Below are 23044 nucleotides of genomic sequence, written 5' to 3' on the forward strand. Positions count from 1 at the left end.
CCTATCTCCATGCAGTGGAGACCAGAGATGGATTGGGGTGCCTGGGACACTGGTTTTGGGTCAGAAACTCCATGGAAAGCATCACACTTTTTGGCTGTATGACACCAGCCAGGAAGACAGGGCTTAGGCCTAAGCAAGCCAAATTTCTGTTGTCCATGAGCCGGGGAGGAATGGGGCCTTAAGAGCCCTCCCTGAGCTTGCAGACGAGTTCCTACAAGGAAACCCTGGGTCTGCCTTGAGATCAGCAATACAGCCCAGCAGAATTATGGCTCAGCACAATTGAGCCAGTCATCTCGTCATATAGATGATGGCAGGCACCAGTCATCAAAGGATAAAGGCTTTATTTATTACATGAATAATTCTTTTCTTTTCTTTGAAGAGTATCTGCTGAGCTCCACGTGATGCGATGCAGGTGAGTGAGTCCCAATCCCCAGTCCAACACGTTGGTAACACTGACTGAAGGTGCCGAAAATATTCCTTCACGTCTCCCAGGGCTTAGGGCTGGAGCAGCGTCTGCTCTGCAGCCCCTTCATTTGTTGCCTCCAGGTCGGGCTCCTCCAGGTCCCCGCTGAAGTCCATGAACACCTGCAAGGCACCACAGGAGAAACAGACCCCTTATGGCCTAGGACTGATGGTACTAACACTGCTCATGGGATGGTTTTGTTTCCTGTACACACAGTTTCTAATCTTGCCTATATATTTTTTTCCCAACAAGGCATATGCCATTTCCTGTACTATATTGTGAAATACATTTCCTATAGATGCAGCTTTCTCACATACAAACGATTGAATCAACACTTTTCTTTAAGAGATCAGTATCAGTTTGTCATTTCTGGAAGGTATTTCGAAATTAACAGCAGGATTTGATTTTTTCTGAGATAGCTTTCCAGCCATAGAACATCATCGCGCTTTCAGGAGCATTCCTGACATTACCATTCTAAACCAACATACCTGTTGCAAAGTGTGCAAAGACAAGCTGTACTCCTCAAGCCTGAAATTCTGTTTAGCTGCAGATCAATGGAGAAGGCATCCTTAAATACAAATCCATACAAACAATTTGAAAACGATCTTCACACTGATTTATTTATTTCCCTGTACCTGCTTCTAGCTTGGAGAAAGCCTGGGACAGAGGTAGTGCATCTTCCATTGGTATCTTGTAGGTGAGCAAAGAAGAAATCCTGAAAAAGCAATAAAAAGTGACCCCTTCATCGTGGTGAGACTCAGCACCAAAGTATAGGCGTGCTTTTAGGATTCCTGCATTATTGGGTAAATGACTGAGCAGGGTCAGTGCATCCCAGCATGTGTCCGGGACCTTTTTTGCCGAGCTGCGCCAGGAAAGAGGTGCAGAATTTCACTATGGAGAGCATCGCTTTGCCCCACGTCCTTCGGTTTGACTTCCAGGTGGTAACTCATACCAGACTTCCTTCTCAGCTCCTCAGGGGAACCAATGTACCTGTAGAAGAGGGAAAACAGCACTCACACCATCCTAAGCAGCAAATAAAGTGATCACAGAATAGAAGCAGCATATACACCCTCTTATTCAACTTATTAATTATGCTGCGCTGCTATAATGGCTGTGTCCTCAAAAAATGGTGTCCATTACACGTGTGGGACAAACCACGAGACCAAAGTCTAATAAATAAACATAAAGAAAGACTGAAAACCAATGTTGCATGTTGCTACGCCGGTGCTCACCGCAGCTGCCCCGCCACCAGCACAGCCACGCGGTCACACATCGCCGCCTCCTCCAGGCAGTGCGTGCTGAGCACAGCTGCACGCTCCTTGCTCCTCACAGCAGCCTGGATTGCTTTCCTGGGAACAGAGGGATCATGGTTACCTCATGGGACAGCCAAGGAATAATAAAATCAACCCAGAATGGACAAGGAATAATTAAATTTTGAGGGACACGGTCAGTGGGCATGATGGGGTTGGGCTGATGGTTGGGCTCGGTGATCTTAGTGATCTTTCGCAACCTTAATGATCCCTTGATCCTATGTGATAATAAAGCCATCATTATTTAGAAGGTTTCATCCATCCTGCTTGAAGATGACAAGTGGATGCTAACTCTACACTGCAATTTGTCATGTCAACAGCCATCCAAATTTTACAGTTCCAGGTAAAACTGTTGTAGAAAAATGATAACAAAACACTAAACCTGAATGATGGAAGGGAAGGACTACCTCTTATTTTTTTCTCATGCTCTGAAGTAAAGATTTTTATCTTTTTTTTTTTTCTGCCAAATGCACGGGTTCAGATGGAGTCTGCTCATATTTATTTATTTTTTGTTAAGATTCAATATGAAGTTTGGCAAAGGCTTACTGCCTGCTGGGTGAGGCGTCTGGTGAGTGGTACCCAACCCCTGTGCTTTGGGGTAACACAGACAACCGCAGGCACCAAGGGGCCCTTTCTTGCCCAGCCATTCCTACAGCCAGGGACTGCTCACCACAGACAGCGCTGCCCTGCCACATCCATGCCTGCTGTTGGCTCATCCCAAAGCATCACCGTTGGGTTTCCCAGGATGCTCAGTGCAAAACACAGCTGGAACGGGAAAGGAGAATGCGGCCAGGTTGGCATTTAGGCTGCACTAATGCACTGACAGTGGTGAGTTACCTCATATGTCTTAACCCACGTCAATATTATAGAAGCTGAAGCTTTTGCAAAAAGCAGAGGAACAGGGATTCAGTGCACCCACTTCAGGTGTTCTGACTGAACATTTTAATCTCCCAAAATCAGCTTTACCAAAATACCCACATCTACCAATGATCTGAAAGTTGTTTTCCAACCTGTCTACAGGCAGATGCAAACCATGGGACATGAAGAAATTATCTCCTTGTCCATCTAACTGTGGTTCACATTTATTTAGTGCACAGTGTGGAGAGAGGAGGGAGTGGAGGATCCTGCCAGGATAGATTGAAAAGCTATTGATGGAACCACGCTGTGCCAGGCACCCGCTCCCTCCAAAGCCTTGGGATCTGCCACCAGCACACTGGGTTTCCAGAAATTGTAATTCAAGACTGAATTTCATTCAAGAAGAAAATTGCTGTGGTGTGTAACCAACAACAGTGAAGTTTTACAACACCCAGGAGTGCGTCCTGCTCTCACCCAATGTGTTCCTGAGCTAGAATGCGTGTGCCATGCTCAAGGAAAGAGAAGCAGGTCCTGCTCAAGCACCAAGGAGAAACCTAACACAGACCTTCCTGGCTTCTCCAGCAGACAGCCTCCTTGCTGGGGTTTTTAAACACTTCTGGAGGTCCAAGGCCTTGGCCACACTGTGGGGATAGAAAGGAAAAATACTGACATGTGCTGACACCGCAGCCAGGGGTGCAGAGGAAGCAGGGGCTGACAAGAAGCCTTTGGCTGATGTGCATCACTGGGGGTTACTTAGTGATTCTCCTCCTAATTTACAGATTTGTTGCAGGATTTCAAGACTGTAAGTGCAGCTAATGCAAGAAGTAAAGTGCTTTCTCGTCCTCATGCCAACCAACCCTGTTAGCAAAAAGCCCTTTTCCTGTCCAATACCTCCAGAGAGAGGAAACAAGAATCCTTTGGCTGCGTACCGGCTGATGAACACAGCTGCATCCTCTCCCCTCACCCCTCGCACGGCAGCGTAGGCCTCCAGATGCTGGAGCACGGTGAGGTCCGACCACAGCGGGTTCTCCTGTGGGCAGCAGCCCGGCACCGCAGCCCTGCAGCCCTGCAGTAGCACCTGCAGAGACACAGTGCTCAGCTATGGGAAAGCAGTGAGCCCTATGGAAATGCCAGTGTTTTCTGCAGGGAAGCAATGTGGTCCTCAAGGAAAAGGAACCTACTATCATTCCTGTGACCACCCCCATCTACCACGGCTTCTGCTCACCCACAGTGCTGTTTGTGCAAAGACAAATGGTGTTTACTACCATCAGACTGTGGGGAATAGCACCAGTGTGAAACCATCATCTCCCAGTAACACTTTTCTCTTTCAAATACTCAGTCCCGGATCTGTAATAGCAATGGTATTTTCCCCCAGCATGTGTCATTAATCACTGTGTGCATAATTAAATGATGGGTTGTTACTGGCTCAACCCTGCTCACATTCGTTTTCAATTTCCTGGTTTTGCAAGGCTTTTCATAGAGTGTTATTCCTTTTTAACATGTCAACATTTCTTGCAGTGCTTGGGAAACATCAAGATGGATTTCAAATCAAGCCTGGAGATTCTGTGTAAAGACCCTTAAGTCTTTAACATTGATTTTGAAGAAAGTAGAACGTGCTCTGCATGCATCAGCACCTCCTTCTTACTTCTATCCATGTGCAGAGTTGCATGAACACAAATCCCCTGAATTAAGGGCTGCATTGCTTCTCTTACCGCATCCTTCACTTAGGAAAGCATCAAGACTACCCCCCGCTGCCCCAAAGGAGCCTCCTACCTCCCCAGCAGTCACTGCTATGTCTCCAGAAACCATGCGTATAGTTGTGCTCTTTCCAGCTCCATTGGGTCCTAACAGACCTAACACCTCTCCTGGAACAAACGTGCAAGAAACGTTAATGGTGTTAATTGTTATTAAGACCTTGTCCTCTGCATGCAAAGCAATCCCTGAAAATACGGTATGAGAATCTATTCATTAAATGGTATTCATTAAATTATTCCAGTAAATTGAAATTCTGATTGGCAGAAGATGATAGAATCGTAGGATGGCTTGGGTTGGAAGGGACATTAAGGATCATCCAGTTCCAACCCTACAGTGCTGCCTGCATTGGGTTTAGCAGCACACGAGGAACTTCTAACACCAAGCAAGGTCTCCAGTTGACCTTCGCGTTTGGTCGCTGTTTCTGGGGAGGCTCAGCAAGGTACTCAAACCTTTTTTAACACAAAATGAAAGATTTTTGACAGCAACTTTCTTCTTTTTCTTAAAGATGGAACAGGCTCTCTTGTCTTCATACTCCTTGCGCAGACCGTTGACAGCGATAACTGACTCCTGCAAAGAGACCAAGTGAGAATAGAAACTCTCATGAAACATCTCGTCTGCTCTCACCATTAAGTATTATTGCTTGAAGAAACTACATGCCCAGCTCACCTTGGGCTGCAGGGAGCTCACCGCACTCCGCGCCCGCTCCCGCTCTGCCTGCACCTCGGGGGGCTCTTGCCCTGGTGGGTGATTGTTCTGCGGGGGGAGGGCTCTCCTCCGCTGGATCCTGCATGCAGGGATGGGGTCACCATGCAGCCCTTCTGGGAATGCTCAGGTTTATGGGGCCTTAAAAGTTTGTTCCATGGGCAGCACCAATGCAGTACTTGGCATCGTTTATTTGAATTTATGCCACAGATGGCAATTGTTCAAATATTTATTTGCAGGGGAAGAAAAATTAATTGCACTAGTATGCATGAGAAAATAAAGGTCAACTTTAGCTTGTGTTTCACCAGTAATATTGACCAGTCCCCCACTCAACACATGCCAATTACCAGGTCACATAAACACACTGGACAGATTTTGGAGCTATTTCAGCATCCAACCCCATACCTGAGTCCCACTCATTAATGTTTGACAATCAAGTACTATTACAAGTCTTCTCCCATGTGACCTGGGAGGTCTGTCCCACACTTCTGGCGACAGGTAAGTGGTTAGCAGAAGACCTTGGTCTGATGGAACTTTAGGGAAACTCTGTCCTGCAGAGAACTCTACTGATGCTTTTGGGAAGGAGGTAAAATGATGGATTTCAATTGTAACCATTAATGTAAACAGCTACAGTGAAATGCCCTAAAAGCTCAGCAATTAAATGTAACGAAAAGAGCTCAGATCACATTTGCTGTTCTTTCTATGACACTGTGATTCAATTGACCTTCTATTGCAACACACTGGGTGGGTGTTTGCCTGCAGACATGCTCAGGGAAACGGAGCAAATTAAGCCTGAGACCATAATGACCTAAAGGAATAAAAATTTCCTCCCCCATTCACAATTTCCTCTCCTAAACTGGTTAAAACTGAAAATGTGGGCTTTGCACACATTTTGCAAAATATTTTGGTGCTTTCTCATCCCATTCCACTGCCATCAGGGCGAGGCAGGCGGGTCCCATCTGACACAGCCCTGGGCCTGCCCATGGAGTCGCATGCCAGCTGCTCCCAGCGCACCCAGTACGCACCTAAAGATGGGATCACGTTCTGCAACTGCTTCTCCGTATCGTATCTCCAAGCAGCACAGCAGAAACCCAAATAACACACTGTGGATGTAAGGCTGGAAGATAATAGTGAGTTGGGTTTGAATGGAGAAAGGTTACAACATAATTAATTTTAATTATAAAGGGGTGCATTGCCCCACAGTTTACTTCAGCTGTTGGAAAGAACATACGTTTTCACCTTGTATGCAGATCACCTGCAACAGCCCTGACTTTACACTGCTGTAGTTTGGGTTCAGATAATCTGCACCTTAACAGAATCTCAGAGGCATCCTACAGGACCTGAAAGCACATCTTTCTTTTGAAGAAGCAGCATTATGCTGATTAATTAATAACACCTTTCACTTACTGCCTGAAGTCCACTTAATTCCCTACTATTTTTTCACATACATGAAACACATACAGCATATGGGAGTCCCATGAGACAAGCCCACAGTTACTTCAGTGTAACCCCCAACAACATTCAGGGTGAAACTTCCCCCACATAACCCATGCTCTATTAATGGCAAGACTTTTGCAAACCTAACTTAAATCAGGACAAGCATCTATTCCAAAATAATTATCATCAAACTGGTCCTTACTGCAAAGACAGCAACCAAGATGTTACTCCATGTATCATGAAGAAGATTACCATTGGAAAAAAATGTTAGGTGCTACAAGAAAAAAAAAAATAGTCAGTTAGAAAAATTGCCAAGCACAGTGTACCTCAGTGCAGATGTGTGGGATGTAGGGACTGACTTTCCAATCAAGCAAAGGATCAATAAATCAAATTCTCTTGATCTCTTCCCCCAGTCCCCAGCCCAGAGCTTTTCTTCTCCCATTTTCTCTTTATCTTTTGGGCAGCTGACAGCCAACTATAGATTCTACTGGGACATGCACTTACTGCTGTAGAGAAAGTCAACCAGCCCAGCAGCGGATATGGGGGCATCAAAGTGGAGAAGATATAGAAGAAACCCTGTCTGAAACTGAACATGTGGAGAGTGAAGTTCACCTGGAATAAATTAGAAAAAAATGTTTCCAATATTGATGTATCCAATTGTTAAAAGCTAGACTGCTTGTTACTGATTTGGGTTATTCTGTTGAATTTCAATACATTTGAAGTGAAACCTCAAATGGCAAGATGTGTTACCAAATGTTTCAGAGTGAAGATTCCTTCCACTTACCAGAACAAAGATAAAAGAACACAGGTAACGATTGGTTCGACCCTTGCGAAATATAAAGGCAATCAAATAGACGAGGAAGATGAGAGAAAATCCGTAACCAATGGCACTAAAGATCTAAAGAGAGAAGGATGACACCGACAAGGAAACCAATGTGAATACACCAAATCCTGCTTACAGAGGTTTGTTTGATTAGATTACTGAATGCATCAGGATCAGCCAGCACCACCGCGCTGGTGGTGGTCACACACTGTGGGATGAGGGAGGGGGATTTTCGCACCAAGGGCAGGATGATGAAGGCCTGCATGGGGCAGATGCGGTTGAAGAGCAGCACGACCACGAACATGAGGCACATCAGAGCCCAGAAGAGTGGGACATCCACCAGTGCCTGCCCACACCAGTATGCTGAGGGGAAGAGCCCCGAGACCCGTAGCTGGGCATGAGCCTTTATCTGTGATGGAAAGGGGAGAAGGAGGAGATTCAGCAGAGTGCTAAATGCCGTTTCCACTCCTCCTCATCCTTCTCCATTGCCTTTGCTCCTCCCTCCCAGCTGAGCCTCCCTCTCTCTTCCAAATTTATCCTTTAATTCTATCTTAGTCCAACCGTTGCTAAAGAGCATATCATTTTCAAGGAAAAATGAAAAAAAATCTTCCTGACTCCGAAGTGTTTATTAATATAACATCCAAATAGTTCGACTATTTGTCTCTACAGGGACACTGTGTTTCCATTCACCTCTCCTCATGCAAGACCACTTTCAGTGCATGCTTTCTACCTTGTAATCCTCCACGCTGCTCACTGCAAATTGAGGAGGCAAACCAGCAGCCAAGATCAGCATGTAAGTGAGACAGAAAAAAAAAATACCACGGCCTAGTTCTGGGTCTTCTGCCTGTGGAAGAGAAATTCAGAAATCATAATCAATAGCTGTCCAGAGAAAATTAGCAAGCTTGATGATCATAGCATGGCTAAATATACAGGTGAGCCATAGGACAAGTATGCAGTTACAGTAATCCCTTCATGCTGACGAACACAAAACAATAAACAAAGCATTTACCATCTTAAAATTTGCAGGAGGTATTGGAATTGCTGTAAACTGCTGAGGACAGGCAACACATTTTTGATGCTGAAGCAACTTGTAAATACTGCTGCTGTATTCCTATCTTATGGACACATAGCACATGCTTGAATGTCATATAGCACCAAAACCTTTTTAAGCAACACGGTGGTAGAAATTTTCAGCAAATGGCCCCAGTATTTAACGTGCCCATTGAGTGCAGCACTGACCCCAACCAATCCCTGGAGATGCTGTGGTCCAGCCAATCTTTCCCCCTGCAACCCTCATCACTTTGGCCATCTGAAGTGATTTCCAACATTAATTTGGCAGGATGCTCACTCTGGAGAAGGGATGGCTCCAGATGCGGATCCGCGTGGTGGAGCTGAAGAGCCTCAGGAAGGTGTTGCTGAGGGTGTTGATGAGCACAGGGAAGCAGTTGATGGGCTCTGCACCGCACATGAGCGTGTAGCGGCGGTGCTGAAAGTGTGAGAGGAAAAGATGTCACCTTTTTGCCCGTGTGAGCTTTGGGAATTTTGGAGAAAAGCCATGAAAAGTGCAGTCAGTTTTATTAGAGAGTGGGAACTCAAGAGACGTGGCTGTGTGCTAATAGGTACCACAAGCAAAATAGTGGATAAAAATAATGACCTGCGGATAAAAGCAGAGATGACTTGCATTAATACTTTTCTCCAGAGATTGCCATGATCCTGACTTCTCACAGACAGGATTACTAAGAATATTTAATGTGTCAAATAAATTTTCTGATTTGGCTGGTCTATTTTGCTGCATCCCATGTAAACATATTTCAGAGAATCCTATTGACGTACAGGATGAAAGAAGAAAATAACATCCTTCACCTTGCCTTCCAGGGATATCTTTATAGCTCCATTATGTCGCGGCAGGCTTGTGATGTTTTTCTCAAGAGTTATTTCTGGCATAATATTTTGAATCTTCAAAGCAGCAATGAAATCCTCTATCTCTGATCCTGAATTAACATCAAGAACACAAATTAGAATTAGGTTTTTAATACAATCAGTTTTTTTTGTGGACAAACTCCTGCTTTCAAAAGAGTGCAATGCTAAAATACTCATTTAGAATCTGAATCAATTTCTATTTCTTCTGATTTTCTTCCCTATTTGAACTAAACTTGTTAAAGACAGCACATTTCCATAGTTCATGTATTGTCTTTAAAAAAAAAAAATTAGCTGATCCATTGTTCTTTTACGTATCAGCTGCTCGTTAATCACCACTAAAACTGAATTTGTTTCCTCTCAAAACAAAACACCCCTCAAAGCCACTGATGTATAAAGGAGAAAACAGAAAGCAAAGTTGCCCTATCAGCTCCAAGAGCACTCAGTGATGCAGGATGCCAATCAACATCGCATGTTCTTCACCTGTGTCATTGAAGATGAGAAGATTTGTTGACTTGCTTTGGGTTTGAGTGGGAGGTTGAGCAGGAAGAAAATACTTGCTGGCTGTCAGTTCTGAGATGGATTTGTTCCATAGTTCAAAACCAAAGAAAACCATGAGCATCTGGATGATAAATACTCCAAAGAACAGCAATCTAGATGGAAAAATAGACCATGAGTGGCTCCGGGGAACTGCACCGTTAAGCACTGGTGTGATTCATGTAGCAAAATCAAGAAGAAATTTAAAGCTGAGGAATATACTTAAACAATTCAGAGCTCTATCAGGAAGTTCCGTTTTTACCACTGCAACTTTTACACAACCAACACCTACTTCTCAGCTTCCAAACTGCTCCAGCAGTTTTTAAGCTTTCCCTCAGTCGACCCAGGGAATGACCAAAACCTCTGCAAAGCCCCAAGCCAGTACGAGGGCTGCAGGGCTCAGGGCTCCATGCTTACACGGACCGGAGAAGCTTTCCATCATGCCTCAGTCTGTAGAAACGAACTCTGGCCACGGCGAGGACCTGCTGCCTCCAGAGCTCCATGCCGCTTGCTGCTATGTGTGCTGGTTCAGAAAAGCCCAGGAAGCTCTGGTCACTCTCCTTCAGGTTTTCTGCACCTTCATCATGACAAACACCATTGTCCGCAATGAGCTTTCAAAGCACATGTTTTAAGCACATGCAATAAACAAGGGTTTTCTGTTCTGAATAAGAGTGTTTCTATTTTAGTCATAGAAGATGCAACAGCAGAGAAAATGGCCATTGTGTAATCAGAATTAGTTTACGTTGGTGAATTGAGAGTGGCTGAACCTGAGCTTGTATGACCACAGGTACAATATCTTCCCTGGCCTTGGGAATTGCCTTTGACTAGATTATCTCTTCTCACCTCCTGTTCTAGGGAGGATATTTCCTGCAAAGCCTTTACAACATTGCTCGTCAGTTCTTGTGTTTAGAAGCCTGTGGCGAATTGAGTCTGAATCATTCAGACTTCTCTGGGAAGTTAGATGTTATCAAAGAAAATCTGAGCTCTTATACAACTGCACCTCTTGGCCTGCCAAGAACGATGAAACATCACTTTCAACAGAAACTTACGCATATTTTTTTTTTTTAACTGAAAACAAAATACAAACCCTTTATCTTGCAGAGAGGAACCAGTGCTTTACCTTTATGATCAATAGCTTCCCTGCCTTCCAGCTGTAGGAGAGCATCTGCCAGGGTTGTCCTGCTGACCTCGTAGTGAACAACCCCCAGCACGAGGCCGCTGTCAAGGTGGCCAAGCAGATCTGTGTGACAGAGTGAACCAGCTCAGCCCAACACCTGGCTCCCTTAGCATTCTGATTTGGCTTCCCCTTACAACCTCAACGCAACAGCAGGCTTTTGTTACCTGGGAAGCTCTTGGTGTTTTCCAGAGGCAGCACGTAACACAGCTCATCCCCATCCTGCCCTTTGAGCACAGCATTGGGGATGTACCGCCTGACCAGGGATGATGCAAGCCCAGGGTCGCACTGATCATTTATGCATATCCTGTTTGTATTAAAAAGTGATTACTAGAGTATTAAATAAGAAAAACAATGCATGCTTCATCCATTTAAAAGACAAAGCCAGCAGTCGTCCTTCAAGCCATAGGGAAACCTCCAAAACCAGGCAGCATTTCAGGGGGAATTATCCGCAGACATCTGTCGTGCCCCTGGTTTTACCACGCACACAATAAATAGTTGAGGCTAAGAATAACGATCCTGGCCAGCACTGCTTAACCAAGAACACAGAAATTTAAATCCAAAGAAAAGCAACTTTACATTAAAGCCACTGTAAGTCACTCTGGCACCATAGAGCACGTGGGAACTGCAGTTTGTTGTACTCTGGTCCCCTTTTGGCTGCAAAGGAGGTTGCAAAGTCATCTTAGCTGCATGCTCAGAGCTCTCAGGATTGAGTCCAAAGAAAAGCAGCTTTCTATCCAAGGCAAGATAGACTTGGCAGCCTCAAAAGGCTCCTAAAATGGATTGTCAAGATTTTTATTGCTCTGTATGGAAACTCCATAGAGACATAGACTCTATGAGAAAATACTCACATCAACCAGAAGCTTTTCATAAAAGGAGCGATGACCAAAAAGAAAGGGATTTTACCTTAAGTGATAGCCAATTCCCCACTTTCTCTTCAAGTACAGAGATGAGCCAACACACTGTACTCTCCCATTTGAAAGGAAAGCTTTTCGATCTGAGGAGATAGGAATACAAAGATTTAGTGGGGATTTACAGCAGCACAGTAGGCTGACCTCAACTCTGATCCTTATGAACTCAAGAGATACATTTATAATGAAGTCAAAAGGAGTAAAACCAGGCTAGTCTTCTGCTTGTATATTCTTATACGTTTACAGAAAATTCCCCATGCAGCCCAAGATAAAGAAACGAGAAGGATCTCAATCTAAGAAATGTCACTAATTGGGGTGGGTGCTAAGCCTATGGAAGTCTTCACCTTGATGCAGAGCATAAGCAAGGCCTTGGAAAGACACCTGGGGCAGAGGTTGAGCCTTTGCTCAGCCCATGTTGGGTGGTTGCTCTTGGACAAAACCCTAACAAGCGCAGATCACATCACAGCAGAACCCCATGGGTGGGCTCCAAGTAGGGAATCCCCAATTTCCACACTGCAGAGTGAATGTTGGGGCTCACCAGCACAAGCGTCAGCCTCCTCCACAGACTGTGTACAGATAAGTGTCACACGGCCAGCCCGGCGCTCCGCCAACAGCTCCCACACGTGGTGCCTGGAGCAAAGATCCAGCCCCACCATTGGCTCGTCCAAGAGCAGCACCTGCAAGGTGAGGGCAGGTGTCATGCATGCAAGCCGCCGTGTTGGCATGGCTTAGTTCCACGCTTGTTGTCCTCTCACCCAATGAGCACAATGCATCCTCAAATGCTGGTCATTTTTACTGTGCTTTCAATCTTTTTACCCTTTCTATGTGAATATTATTACCATTTTCATTTAAAATATTGTTCTCATTCATCTAGATTCCTCATTCCTCCTGGCAGCCAAGTGAGTCAGTAGGTAGCAGGCTTTCAGAGCACAAGGGCAAAGGAATACAAATGTCTGCCTACCAAACCAAAATGCAACACACTAAGTGCTAAAATTGTGCCTGTTGTTTGCATGCAGTAGGACCAGTGCCTACCTGAGGATCCCCTAAAATCGCAATTGCAAGAGACAGCTTTCTTTTTTGTCCCCCACTCAGAGAGTCAGCGTGGACATCTTGAAGGTCAGTGAGGTCCAACTGTACCAGGACTTTCTGCACCTTGGGAACACATGAAAACAAGAACATGCAGAACTGGTCATATTCTGATTCATACACAGTGCAGGAGAACACAACTTCTGTATTTAATGCTTACATGTTTTTAAATGGATTTGCTGCGAGATAAATACTGCAAATCTGAATTCTGACTCTCAGGACAATAGGATAAGAAAGAATTAAAAACACTTCTCTAAATTACAACTGTTCTAATTTCTGCAGAATGGGGTATTGGTGAGAATCTTTTATGAATGTAGCCCAACAAACTGTCCAAGATGCTGTGAAACAGAGATCAGTGACCAAGCAGCACATCCCTACCTCTTGCTCTACTTCTTTCCACTGAATCCCCTTCACGTGAGCAAAAATTCTCAAGTTTTCCTTCACCGTCAGGGCTTCAAAATGTAAATTGAGCTGTGGGCAAATCCCAACCATTGCCTGAATTCCTTCCATATCCTGTACTTCAGATACCTTGTAGTTGTAAATCACTGCAGAACCTGCACACAAGAATAAATGAAACAAACATCATATGTAGTATACACAGAAATGTATAGCTCACAAAATAAAATTTATTTCCCAAAGATATACAGCTCATGGAAAACATCAGGGCATCCAGAGGGAGAAATAACCATCCACACATGCTTGCACACAACAGCAAATCCATGAGGCTCATGTTGAAGGAGCAATCTGTGCTTACAATGAGCCAGGTTGGAGAACTGAAGGAAAAATTAGTCTTTTGCATCTTTACGCTAGAAAGCCAGAGAGCTTCTCCTCTTCTCCACTCATTACCTGCTGAAGGCTTGGAAAATCCACTGAGCACATTCAAGAGGGCAGTTTTTCCAGACCCGCTGAGACCAAGTAGTGCAGTGATCTGACCTTCATAAATGTTGAAGAACAAACCTAGAAGAGAAATATGGCACTGTTAGGGTGGAAGTGTGCGAGGCTAACAGACTTTTGCCTGTGGCTTACTGCCAAGTCTGATAGAGGGACATCATCTCTTCTGACACAGATCTGAAAACATGTGCTGTGTGTAAATATTTGAAGAAAAACGTTGACTTTGTTTTCTGCAAGGTTCATAATCTTTCATTTTAGCATGACACAAAAGAGCCCACAGAAAGAGGAGAACCCATAGCCTTTCCAGTAAGGGAGACTTTGCCACCCCATTTCCTTCTAAAAAGGACTCAGTCTGGATTTTTGTGGGTTTTCTTTTTGTTTTGTGCTTAACTCAATTTAAACCTTCGAGACCATGCTGATGTTTTCAGCATCATGTGGAGTTCTCACTAAACAAAAGCAACTCGTGGCTGTGCTATGACATTGCCAACCACTGGCGTACCTTGCAGCTGGCAAATGCTTGGGCAGCAGGGCCCAGCCAGTGACAACAGCCCTGCTTCCAGCTAGGGCCCAAAAAACAAGCTGTGTTTGCCTGGATGAATTTACATTTTCACAGGGAGGGTTGGGAGGTGATTTCACTCCAGCCCACAGCTTTCAAGGAGACTTCTGCCATTGCAAAAAGCAATAAACAGTAATTTTCCTGGAGTGAAAAGGAAAAGGTAACAACCTTGTAGAAATTTGCCAGTAATTTACCCCAGCAGGAATAACCGTTGCATAATGCATTTTAACAGTCCTGGAGGCACAATCAGGTACATCCAATACATTTCAAAACAGCCTGGGTTCATTGCTAGTGAAAAATGAAATTAAAGCCATTACTAAGCCAGCTCTTACCTCTTAAAGCTTCGGTTATCTTGCCCTTCCTCTTGTATGTTTTTCTAATGTTGTATAGTCTAAAGGAAAGGTAAGCAAGCTGTTATTAATGGATCGCACCATTTTGACGTGGAAGTAACCTTTGGAAACAGTGGGAAGAACATTTTTCAGCCTCCTCCCCACACTGCACCTGCCCAACAGCACCAAGGGTTGGATGAACGCATCCCCAGAGGTCCCTGCCAGCCCCTATGATTCTGTAACTCTATCTGAAGGAGTCACTTCAAGTTCTAATCCACTCCCCAGGGTGTTATGGACATGCTCACGTCATACAGAGCTGCTCTCCATACCTGATGGCCTCCTTCCCCTCGAAGCCCTCAGGCATGGGCTCAGTGTCACAGCCAGGGACAGGGATGGGGTCAGGCTGGGTGCTGTGCTTGCTGCCCCACTGCAGCCAATACGATGGCCTCAGAAAGAACAGCGGGGGGTACGGCACGCCGTATTTGCCTAAATAGAAACAATCAGAGTGAAAGGCAGCCCCTACACTGCTACAGCTTGGCTTCTGTAAACGCCACGTCCAACCAGCTCTTGGGCAGCAGCAGGATAGTGGCAGTGCAAAAGGGTGGGTATTTCTGCTATTTCTGCTCACTCATCTGTATCTATACATGCATGTAGGCAGCAATCACCTCAATCGTTACCAAAACACCTGAACATCAGAACATTCTTTCAAGCCCAGTGGTTGGGGCCATTGCAGCAGAGGTAGATCATCAGAGCGCCATGGTGGAAGTTGTCAGGTTCCTTTTGGGGCTTGCTTTGGTTATTTAGTTGCATATGCAGCTGTCTGCTGGGAAGCAGGGTCTTTCTACATCTTTTTTTCATGAGCAAGACAGCAAACCCAGTTGGCAGCCCTACATTAACATGGCACAGTGTACTGCTGCTAAGATGCTGCACCACAACCTGACCTGCACAATGCTGCAATGCCTTTCTGCTCTTCCATGCAGATAATGGCTTCCTCTGCTCTATCCCATTGCTCTTTCGGCACCTCTTCCCCCCACGAGGGAACAGGATAGAAGGTAATTGAAATTTGTTGTTTTTCACATACGTTACTACTTACCAGGCAAAACCTTATCAAAGTAGATGGCCAGCAGCAAATACAGAATGCTGTCCAGGATCAGCATGCCATATAGGTTAAAGAAAGGGTACAACTCTGCTGCGACAGTCGGTCCATATTTTTCTAATTTTACAATCTAGACAGAAAAAGAAAAAAAAAAAAAAACAACACAATTCAGATGCAACCCTTCCTTTAGCCAGAGATATGGCATGCAAGCTACAGCTGTGTCACATGGCCTTCTCTTCCCAGGAAGCCCACCCATTTGTGGTGGTGGCACTGTTTCTATCACTTAAAGACCAGAAGCATCAGAAGGGTCTCAGTAGAGTGAAATTGGACTCTTGCAGAGTTCCCCTCAGCAGCAGTGCAATGCCTGTGGTGTTGGCTGGGGAAGCAGCTGAACACATTGCTGCTCTGCAGCTCTGGGTGCCCACAAGCCACATTCACTGCTGCAACAGCTTTCCAGAGATGGAAACTTATGGTGTGTACAGCTAGTAAAATCCCTGCTGAGGTTCTGACCAATAGCTAACATCTACTTTTTTGGAGTCACATTTTCTTCCTGCAAAGCATTTAGAGTGTAGGGGCACAACTGCATCACTACAGAGATGCACATCACATATAGCAGATGCAACGCCAGATGGCAGAAGCTGTGTGTGCTGCAGGCTGAACATCCCTATGCAATGGCTTTGTTTTGAGCATACCTTCGAGATGCCAGCTGTAAAAGTGTAAGGACTGAAGAGGTTAAAGACCCATTCCAAAGATGGTGGCACTTCTTCAAAGAACATCATGAAGCCCAGTGAACCAAAGACGACGTGAAGGAAAAATCCCACAAAACTGGTAATGTGAGGCTGCTTTAACAAGGAGCTGAGCATGAAACAGAAGTGAATCTGCAGCAGAGAGAACCAGGAGTCAGCAGGATGCATTTCTGCTGGTGATTAAGGAAAAATAAGCAAACAGCAAAAAAACCAAACCAAAACAAACAAAAAAACAAATGGAAAAGAATCCACAACACATGAAAATCTGGGGTCATCTACAGTAGTGATATAGCAGCCTACAAACCGTACAGGAAAATCAGGTAATGGAGAAGTTTCTGTTAGATTCTTGCAGCCATGGACTCTGCAGTCTGAGTTTTAGATGTTTTAATCAGGGAATGGAAAAAAGCCATGCATCATTTAAAAACACAAAAGCAGACTTACCGATGCAATACCATAGAAAAAATAAAGGAAATATATTTCTGAAAAGCTGCAGTTGTGGGTGACACTTCTAATCGTGATTGCTGTCAGCAGACTTGATGTTATTGAGATGTAAATGGTGTAGAGCAGGCTCCAGGACAACCTGCCAACAAGCCACAAGAAGTTCCCTTTTCATTGACGCATAGAGTCTCTAAGGTTGGAAAAGAACTCTAAGGTCGCCAAGCCCAACCCCAACCCATAGTGCCCACTGACCAGAAGGCGATGTCTTGTAAACCCATTGCTTTCATTAACACCTTGAGCTTCTTTTTCTCTCTGATAACTTTCACTGATAGAAAGTACATATACGGGGAGAAACACAGCATGCTGTAAATGGTGAACCAAATATAGCCCACTTTACGTATGGATTTGATCAAGGGTGATTGCAGACGGATGCCACTAATTGATTTCATCTCTTCCCAGACAGAATGGTTCGTTTTCATCTGAAGAAAAGAAGCCAGCCATTAATTCTATATTCCATAATGAAACAGCCAATAAATAGCTTTTCATAGGCTTGACAATAATTAGTTTTTCAGTAACGATATTAAGTTTAAAAGTGGTAAATTACCATCAAAATTTAATATCTTTTTGTAATAAACACTAACGTTGCATTGGAGCTGAAAGAGCAGGCAGGGCCTACAAAGCAGATGGAAGAGGAATAGAGCAGAAGTTGTAAAGCAATTATAGCATAGCTAAAGGGCAGGAGCTTTACTGTTCTGTAAGTACCGTACTTGGAGATGATTATCTTTTCATGATGGATGGAAGAGTTTATCACGGGAAAATACAGTTTGGTCCATACTAAACACACTAAACACTTCACATTTATTTTTCAAAGTGGACCAATGTGATAAAAACAAAATCTCAAGGATAAAGACTCTGGCAATGGTATTTTCATTCATTTTACTTTGAATTTTTCTATAAACTTGCAAATAACGAAGGGGAAAAAAGTTTGGCAACAAAGTAAGTTCCAAGATCTAAGTCCAGAAATGGGCTTCCAATCTCTAAGTCAGCAACAGCTCACAGTTATTCCACATGGGTTTTTTTTTTTGTTGTTGTTGTTTGTTTGTTTTTTTTAAGCAAAGTTCATGGATAACTTTAGAAAGAAACCACGTCTTCCATCATGGCCATACCTCTATGACTGCTGCATCAATGCTGGACTGAACGGACAGGAATCCCTCATACCAGTACAAAGGAACCTTGCAAAAGGACGATGAGAAATCATAGCAGGTATCTATGGGAAACAAAAAACACGAAGTCTTATATACACATTCATATATATTTTTTATACATGTGTGTGGTTGAAACTAGAGTCAGTCAAGCCAAGTTTAAACCACTGGCTGGAGGGCATCACCTCCAGGAAACCCAAAGCAGTGGACACAGATGTGGGGAGCTGCTGACTGCTGGGCATGGCAGAAATAGTCCCACAATCTGTTTTCCAAGGCTTTTTTTTTTCTTTTTTTTTTCTTTTTTTTTTTTGGCCAATTAACCAATGAACTCACTTGATGTTTTATCTGAAAATAGGCTGAGTTTTTGTTTTGCTTTGTTACTTCTAGTCACTAATTCACTAATGTGAATGCATTTAGTCAGAGAAAGAAGTAATTTGGATAACAGTATGTGCAGGTCAATGTTTTAATGTATTAAATACATGTCAGAAGTGTATTACTGCACAAACAGCGTTCACTTCCATTACACGATCCAGCATAGAAGGGAGGGGGACAGCGAGGACTTTGGATAATGTACATGTGCTCTTAAAAACACTTTGACGTTGTCCTTAAACTCCAATTAAACCTTTCCTGAAGCACTTATCATACGCAGACATGATCCCATCTGAGTGGCATGGCAGCAGAGATCCATCTAAACTCATTTCAATATAAAATCATTGAATGGTTTGGGTTGGAAGGGGCCTCAAAGATGATCTGCTTCCAACCCCAACTGCCACGGGCAGGGCTACCAACCACTAAACCATGCTCTCAGGTTTCATTCATTCCTTTTACCGATGTGTTCAAAGGTTTCAATGGGAGATATCACGCTGTAGCTCTGAAATCTGAGGTGGTAGGAGAAGTCATCCTTAAAAACAACACCGATCACATCACTCCTAAAAAGTCCTCTTGCTGACAGGTTTTGCTCGTTTACTGCCTCTTCTAGTGCTATGCCTGGTAATGAACAACACCACAGCAGAAATCCTGATCAGCAGTGCAACAAGACAACACATCAGCCACATTATGTACTCACAGTGAGATGTTCAAACCCTTTTCCCTCCCACCACAATGAAGGCTGATATGCCTGTGGTTGAGATCTGTGCAGCCTCACAGCTGCACCAAGGACACGAGCAGCATTACCCTTCAGCACAGAGCCTGAGGCCACTCTTCCCATTATTCTCCTGGTGGTGCTGGTTGCAGGTGTGTAGATGAGTTTCATTCCCCTAACACTGAAGGCAGGGTCATCCAAACGCCCAAGGAACTTGTAAGGGATTTCTTGCCATTCATAATGGTAGATCGTAATTGATGATATTTGTATTAGTAAGAGAAGAATCGCAATGGTAATCCATTCCTAGGTGAAAGGAGGGGAATATAGGTGAGTGGCAGTGCAGTGATGTGGAGGTTGGGTGCTATGGGAAGTGCCCGGTGCTGCCTCAAGGACTCCTCATCATGCACAGATTCACCTGCAAGGTCCAAATCATTTAGACATGAGTGTTACCTTTCTGTAAACGAGCCATTTCACAGAGCCATAATTTTAAAATAGGAGGACTGTTCCAAGTGAAAAACATGTCCTAGCACTGGAGCCAATGAGGTCTGCCTATAAGCTTACACCAGCAATTGTGCGCTGTACTTTGTGTTCTGGTCAGTGTGGAAATGGGATCAGCAACCAAAGCAGCAAGCTGGCCTTGTATGAAGCCCTTACTGTAGTGTCACAGGAAAAGCTGTAACTGAGGACATTTTTCAGAGAGCCATGTTACCAGCTGAGGCTCCTCATGTATCACCTGACATAAAAACAACATGATATAAAAATACTCGGTAGTGGAAATCCTACATGTTCTTTGGAAGAACAGACACTTGCCTGGAAACTTTCTGTTTTCTTCCTCCACACCAGCAGAATGTTTTTCCACAAGAGAGTCCAGGTTTGCTGATTAATTTTTGAGGCTTTTTTGAATACTCTCTGCATTTTCCCAGCTAGGATGAGAGACAAAAGAGCATCATTCAGAACGAAAACAGGTCACTGAGAGTTAATACATTCACTTGGCTAAACTCCACTTTGGAGAAATCCAATAACATGCCAAAGGTCTAGAGCTTTCCTATGTTTTGCAGTTTGGGCAGCCAAGGAGGGGTTCAAAGGAAAGAGCATGAGAGCATGCAGGTGAACATGGAGCTGCCTCTGTGCAGGCACAGATGCATCCTGTGCCGTCTCTGAGGGGCTCTGCAGGAGGGGGCTTTGAGCTGCTTCTGCATCTACATAAAGCTGACAACAGAAAAGTCAGGGGAAGAGGATTAAGTGGTATATGCTATGAAACAAACAGTAAATCTAATATAGCTAGGGAACATCACTAAGAAAACACCAGTTTGTGCTTTTGTATCCTCCTAAGCACCGAGAAGGGAAGTCCTGGAGTTGGGGAACATTAAATCCAGCTCCAGCCTGGTGGCCAAGCAGCAAACCTTCCACAAAGCAACCCCCCACTGTAGTGGCTGGGAGGGAAACTCAAACAGTGTTTTTGCATTTAAACCCTTTAAAACAGCAGAAACCAAAAATCAGAACAACTTCAAATGCATCGTGCTCTTTTCCCCTTGGACATCATTTCCTGATTTCATGGGTCGGGCAGCTGGAGTTCATAAACGACCCTACTACTCTGTTTACTGCTTACGGGAGAATTCGATATTTGCAGCCTCTGGGGGTAACGGATCCCATTTGCTCCACGGCTATCGGCACGGAGCTCATCTTGAATTGCTGTGCCTGGGGTTTCCTCTGGGATCCCACATCAGAGCTGAACTCAGGAAGGGGTTTTGAGGAAGGGCTGCAGTGCTGCTGGCTCCCTGCATGCCGGTGGTGAACCCTCGTGCAACAGAGTGCAGAGGTGAACGCTGCGCCCTCCTGTTCGCAAACAGCTGCAGACAGAAACCTGCAGCCAATCCCTGCACTGCCCTGCCTGATGAATAGGGGACAGATTTGCGCTGATTCTGCTCTCACGCGCAGCTCTTGAAAGAAGTTATTTTCCTCCAAAAAGCTCTCATAAAAATGGCTCTAAGCCCAAAGCTCAACGTTTAAAACCTCCCCAAGAGAAGCGAACTCTGGGAGTCCTCCCTGGAGAAGCCTCCACTGGGGATGGAGCCAGGGCTCAGCTGAGAGGAGAGCTGCATCGGCGGAAGAACCAAAATCCACACACCCAGAAATGCAGAACATCGTCGTTCTTTTGCTTTTTAAACATCTTGTTGCGAAGCTCAGTGTTGAGAACTGAGCTGGAAAGCACAGATCTCATGCTTTGAGCATAACGCTATTGAAATTACCATGAAAAAACTCCGTCATGAGAACACCCTGCATGTAATTTTTTCCACTTACAAAACTGCAGTCCAAAGCTCCTCACCTGACAATGGGCTTTCCATCAGAGTGGTGTTTCTTGCAGCTCGGGGATGTCCAGGCTCGTCCTCTCCTTCAGTGCTGGATGGACAGGGTTGGACGCTGCAGTGCTGACAGCCGTGCCCCTCTGCAGCCTGACGTCAGCCTGGGATAGTGCTGGCCCCACTATGAGCACTGCTACAGCAGCTGGAGGCGTCAACACTGCATTTTGCGTTATATTGTGTCATTCAGACATGTGCATGGGTTGTAATATCATAGTACATTTCTGGTGCTTGCAACACGTGCGATCATAAGGAGTCAACAGCACTCTCTCCTCTGCGGGGTCAGCCCTGTGCCCTAGATGCAATTTTTCTTGCTTTTCTTTTCCCCTTTGTTTTTAATATACATATCATTTGCTTCCACTCCTTTTCATTGCTTTCCCAGCAGCTCCTGTGCAGTTGGGATCGAGATGAGTTTTATTTATTTTTATTTTTCAAATAGCTTTCCAATGGATCTGCATGCCAAATGGTGAGGGAATCAGATAAGCCAGCAAGTTCAAACGCATTAGAAGGGAGCGTAGCCACATGACTATTCACATTAAAAGAAAGCAATGTGACCACCTCAGAACAGCAGCTCTGCAACCGATTGGCAGAATTGAGCAAAAGCACAGAAGCAGCCCGGCTGCTGCTCAGCACTGGGCCGCAGCTCTTCTGCAGCTGCTGTTGTGCTCATTTGCAATGAACGAGCTTGCTGCAAGGAGCAGAGCACACTCCTGCATCCCATCGGGCAGCAAGCTGCAGCGAGGGGAGGCTGCTCCTAACTGTGGGACAGCACAGATGCGCAGCTCATTCTTAGTGAATTCACTGACAAAATAACACAGTGATGCATCTGAGAGATCCCCTATATGGGATTGCTGTAGGGCCACCTCATTACCTGGCACACAGCAGAGCCCAGGCATTCCTGCAGGAACAGAAAATGCATTTTAAGATTGAAAGGACCTTAAATGAGCTCACCTTTGGGTTCCCCATCCCACACAGTGCTGCTGCTGCTGGCTCACGACAGCTGCACACAGCAGCACCTCTGATGCTGCTTGCAAGTCTCCCAGGAGCGGCTGGATGGAGTTTAGCAGTGCCTGGCTGGTGTCAGTGCCTGCAGCACAGGGATGTGGTGGGTGCTGCAAGTGGGAGGCTCAAAGCAGGTCATAGAATGGAAAAAGGGGAACTGAAAGCTCCAGGGAACTCAGACCATTGAGACATTCAACGTGCTGAATCAGGGACATTCTCAAGTAAACAGTACTTGGAAATAGCTTTGCAGCTTAAAAGGGAAATAAAAAATGTCACGCTGCCCTCAAGACACCATTAAATGCAAACTGGTGTGAAAACGGAGAACTTGGGCCACATTTGAATTAACAAATGTGGGGTTACTTGTCACATGCAT

General features: G+C 44.8%; 1 protein-coding gene across 2 annotated transcripts; it reads right to left on the minus strand.

Annotated features, from left to right (window-relative positions):
• Positions 1–324: 324 nt before the first annotated feature.
• ABCA9 (ATP-binding cassette, sub-family A (ABC1), member 9) lies at positions 325–22771 on the minus strand. Of its 2 annotated transcripts, none has more exons than XM_040649792.2 (40): positions 22621–22771; positions 21636–21709; positions 20120–20232; positions 19402–19612; positions 19057–19215; positions 18193–18293; positions 17279–17505; positions 17030–17168; positions 16535–16720; positions 15840–15972; positions 15076–15232; positions 14750–14808; positions 13817–13927; positions 13349–13524; positions 12917–13036; positions 12423–12561; positions 11880–11970; positions 11141–11280; positions 10920–11039; positions 10217–10376; positions 9746–9915; positions 9209–9336; positions 8694–8831; positions 8076–8189; positions 7584–7754; positions 7307–7420; positions 7027–7134; positions 6725–6796; positions 6111–6202; positions 5050–5167; positions 4833–4950; positions 4402–4493; positions 3558–3706; positions 3194–3269; positions 2444–2538; positions 1696–1812; positions 1313–1453; positions 1099–1178; positions 952–1007; positions 325–585 (listed from the first exon to the last, which is right to left on the minus strand). In XM_040649792.2, the coding sequence occupies exons 2-40, from the start codon at positions 21652–21654 to the stop codon at positions 496–498; spliced, it is 4800 nt and encodes a 1599-aa protein (XP_040505726.1). In that variant the 5' UTR covers positions 21655–21709; positions 22621–22771; the 3' UTR covers positions 325–495. The 2 variants fall into 2 exon arrangements, with proteins under 2 accessions (XP_040505726.1, XP_415694.5); XM_415694.8 differs by having other exon boundaries at positions 21636–21829.
• Between the last annotated feature and the right edge of the window lie 273 nt (positions 22772–23044).

Source organism: Gallus gallus, chromosome 18 (assembly GCF_016699485.2).
Source record: "Gallus gallus isolate bGalGal1 chromosome 18, bGalGal1.mat.broiler.GRCg7b, whole genome shotgun sequence".
Taxonomy (NCBI): Eukaryota; Metazoa; Chordata; class Aves; order Galliformes; family Phasianidae; genus Gallus; species Gallus gallus.

What these genes read in the sequence shown, in the direction of transcription:
- ABCA9 (XM_040649792.2), bottom strand. An exon ending in GGAAGCTATTGATCATAAAG is followed by an intron (nt 10,377 to 10,919) that starts GTAAAGCACTGG and finishes GTCATGATGAAG; the next exon opens with GTGCAGAAAACCTGAAGGAG. An exon ending in TTCATTTTGTGTTAAAAAAG is followed by an intron (nt 4,494 to 4,832) that starts GTTTGAGTACCT and finishes CGTTTGTTCCAG; the next exon opens with GAGAGGTGTTAGGTCTGTTA.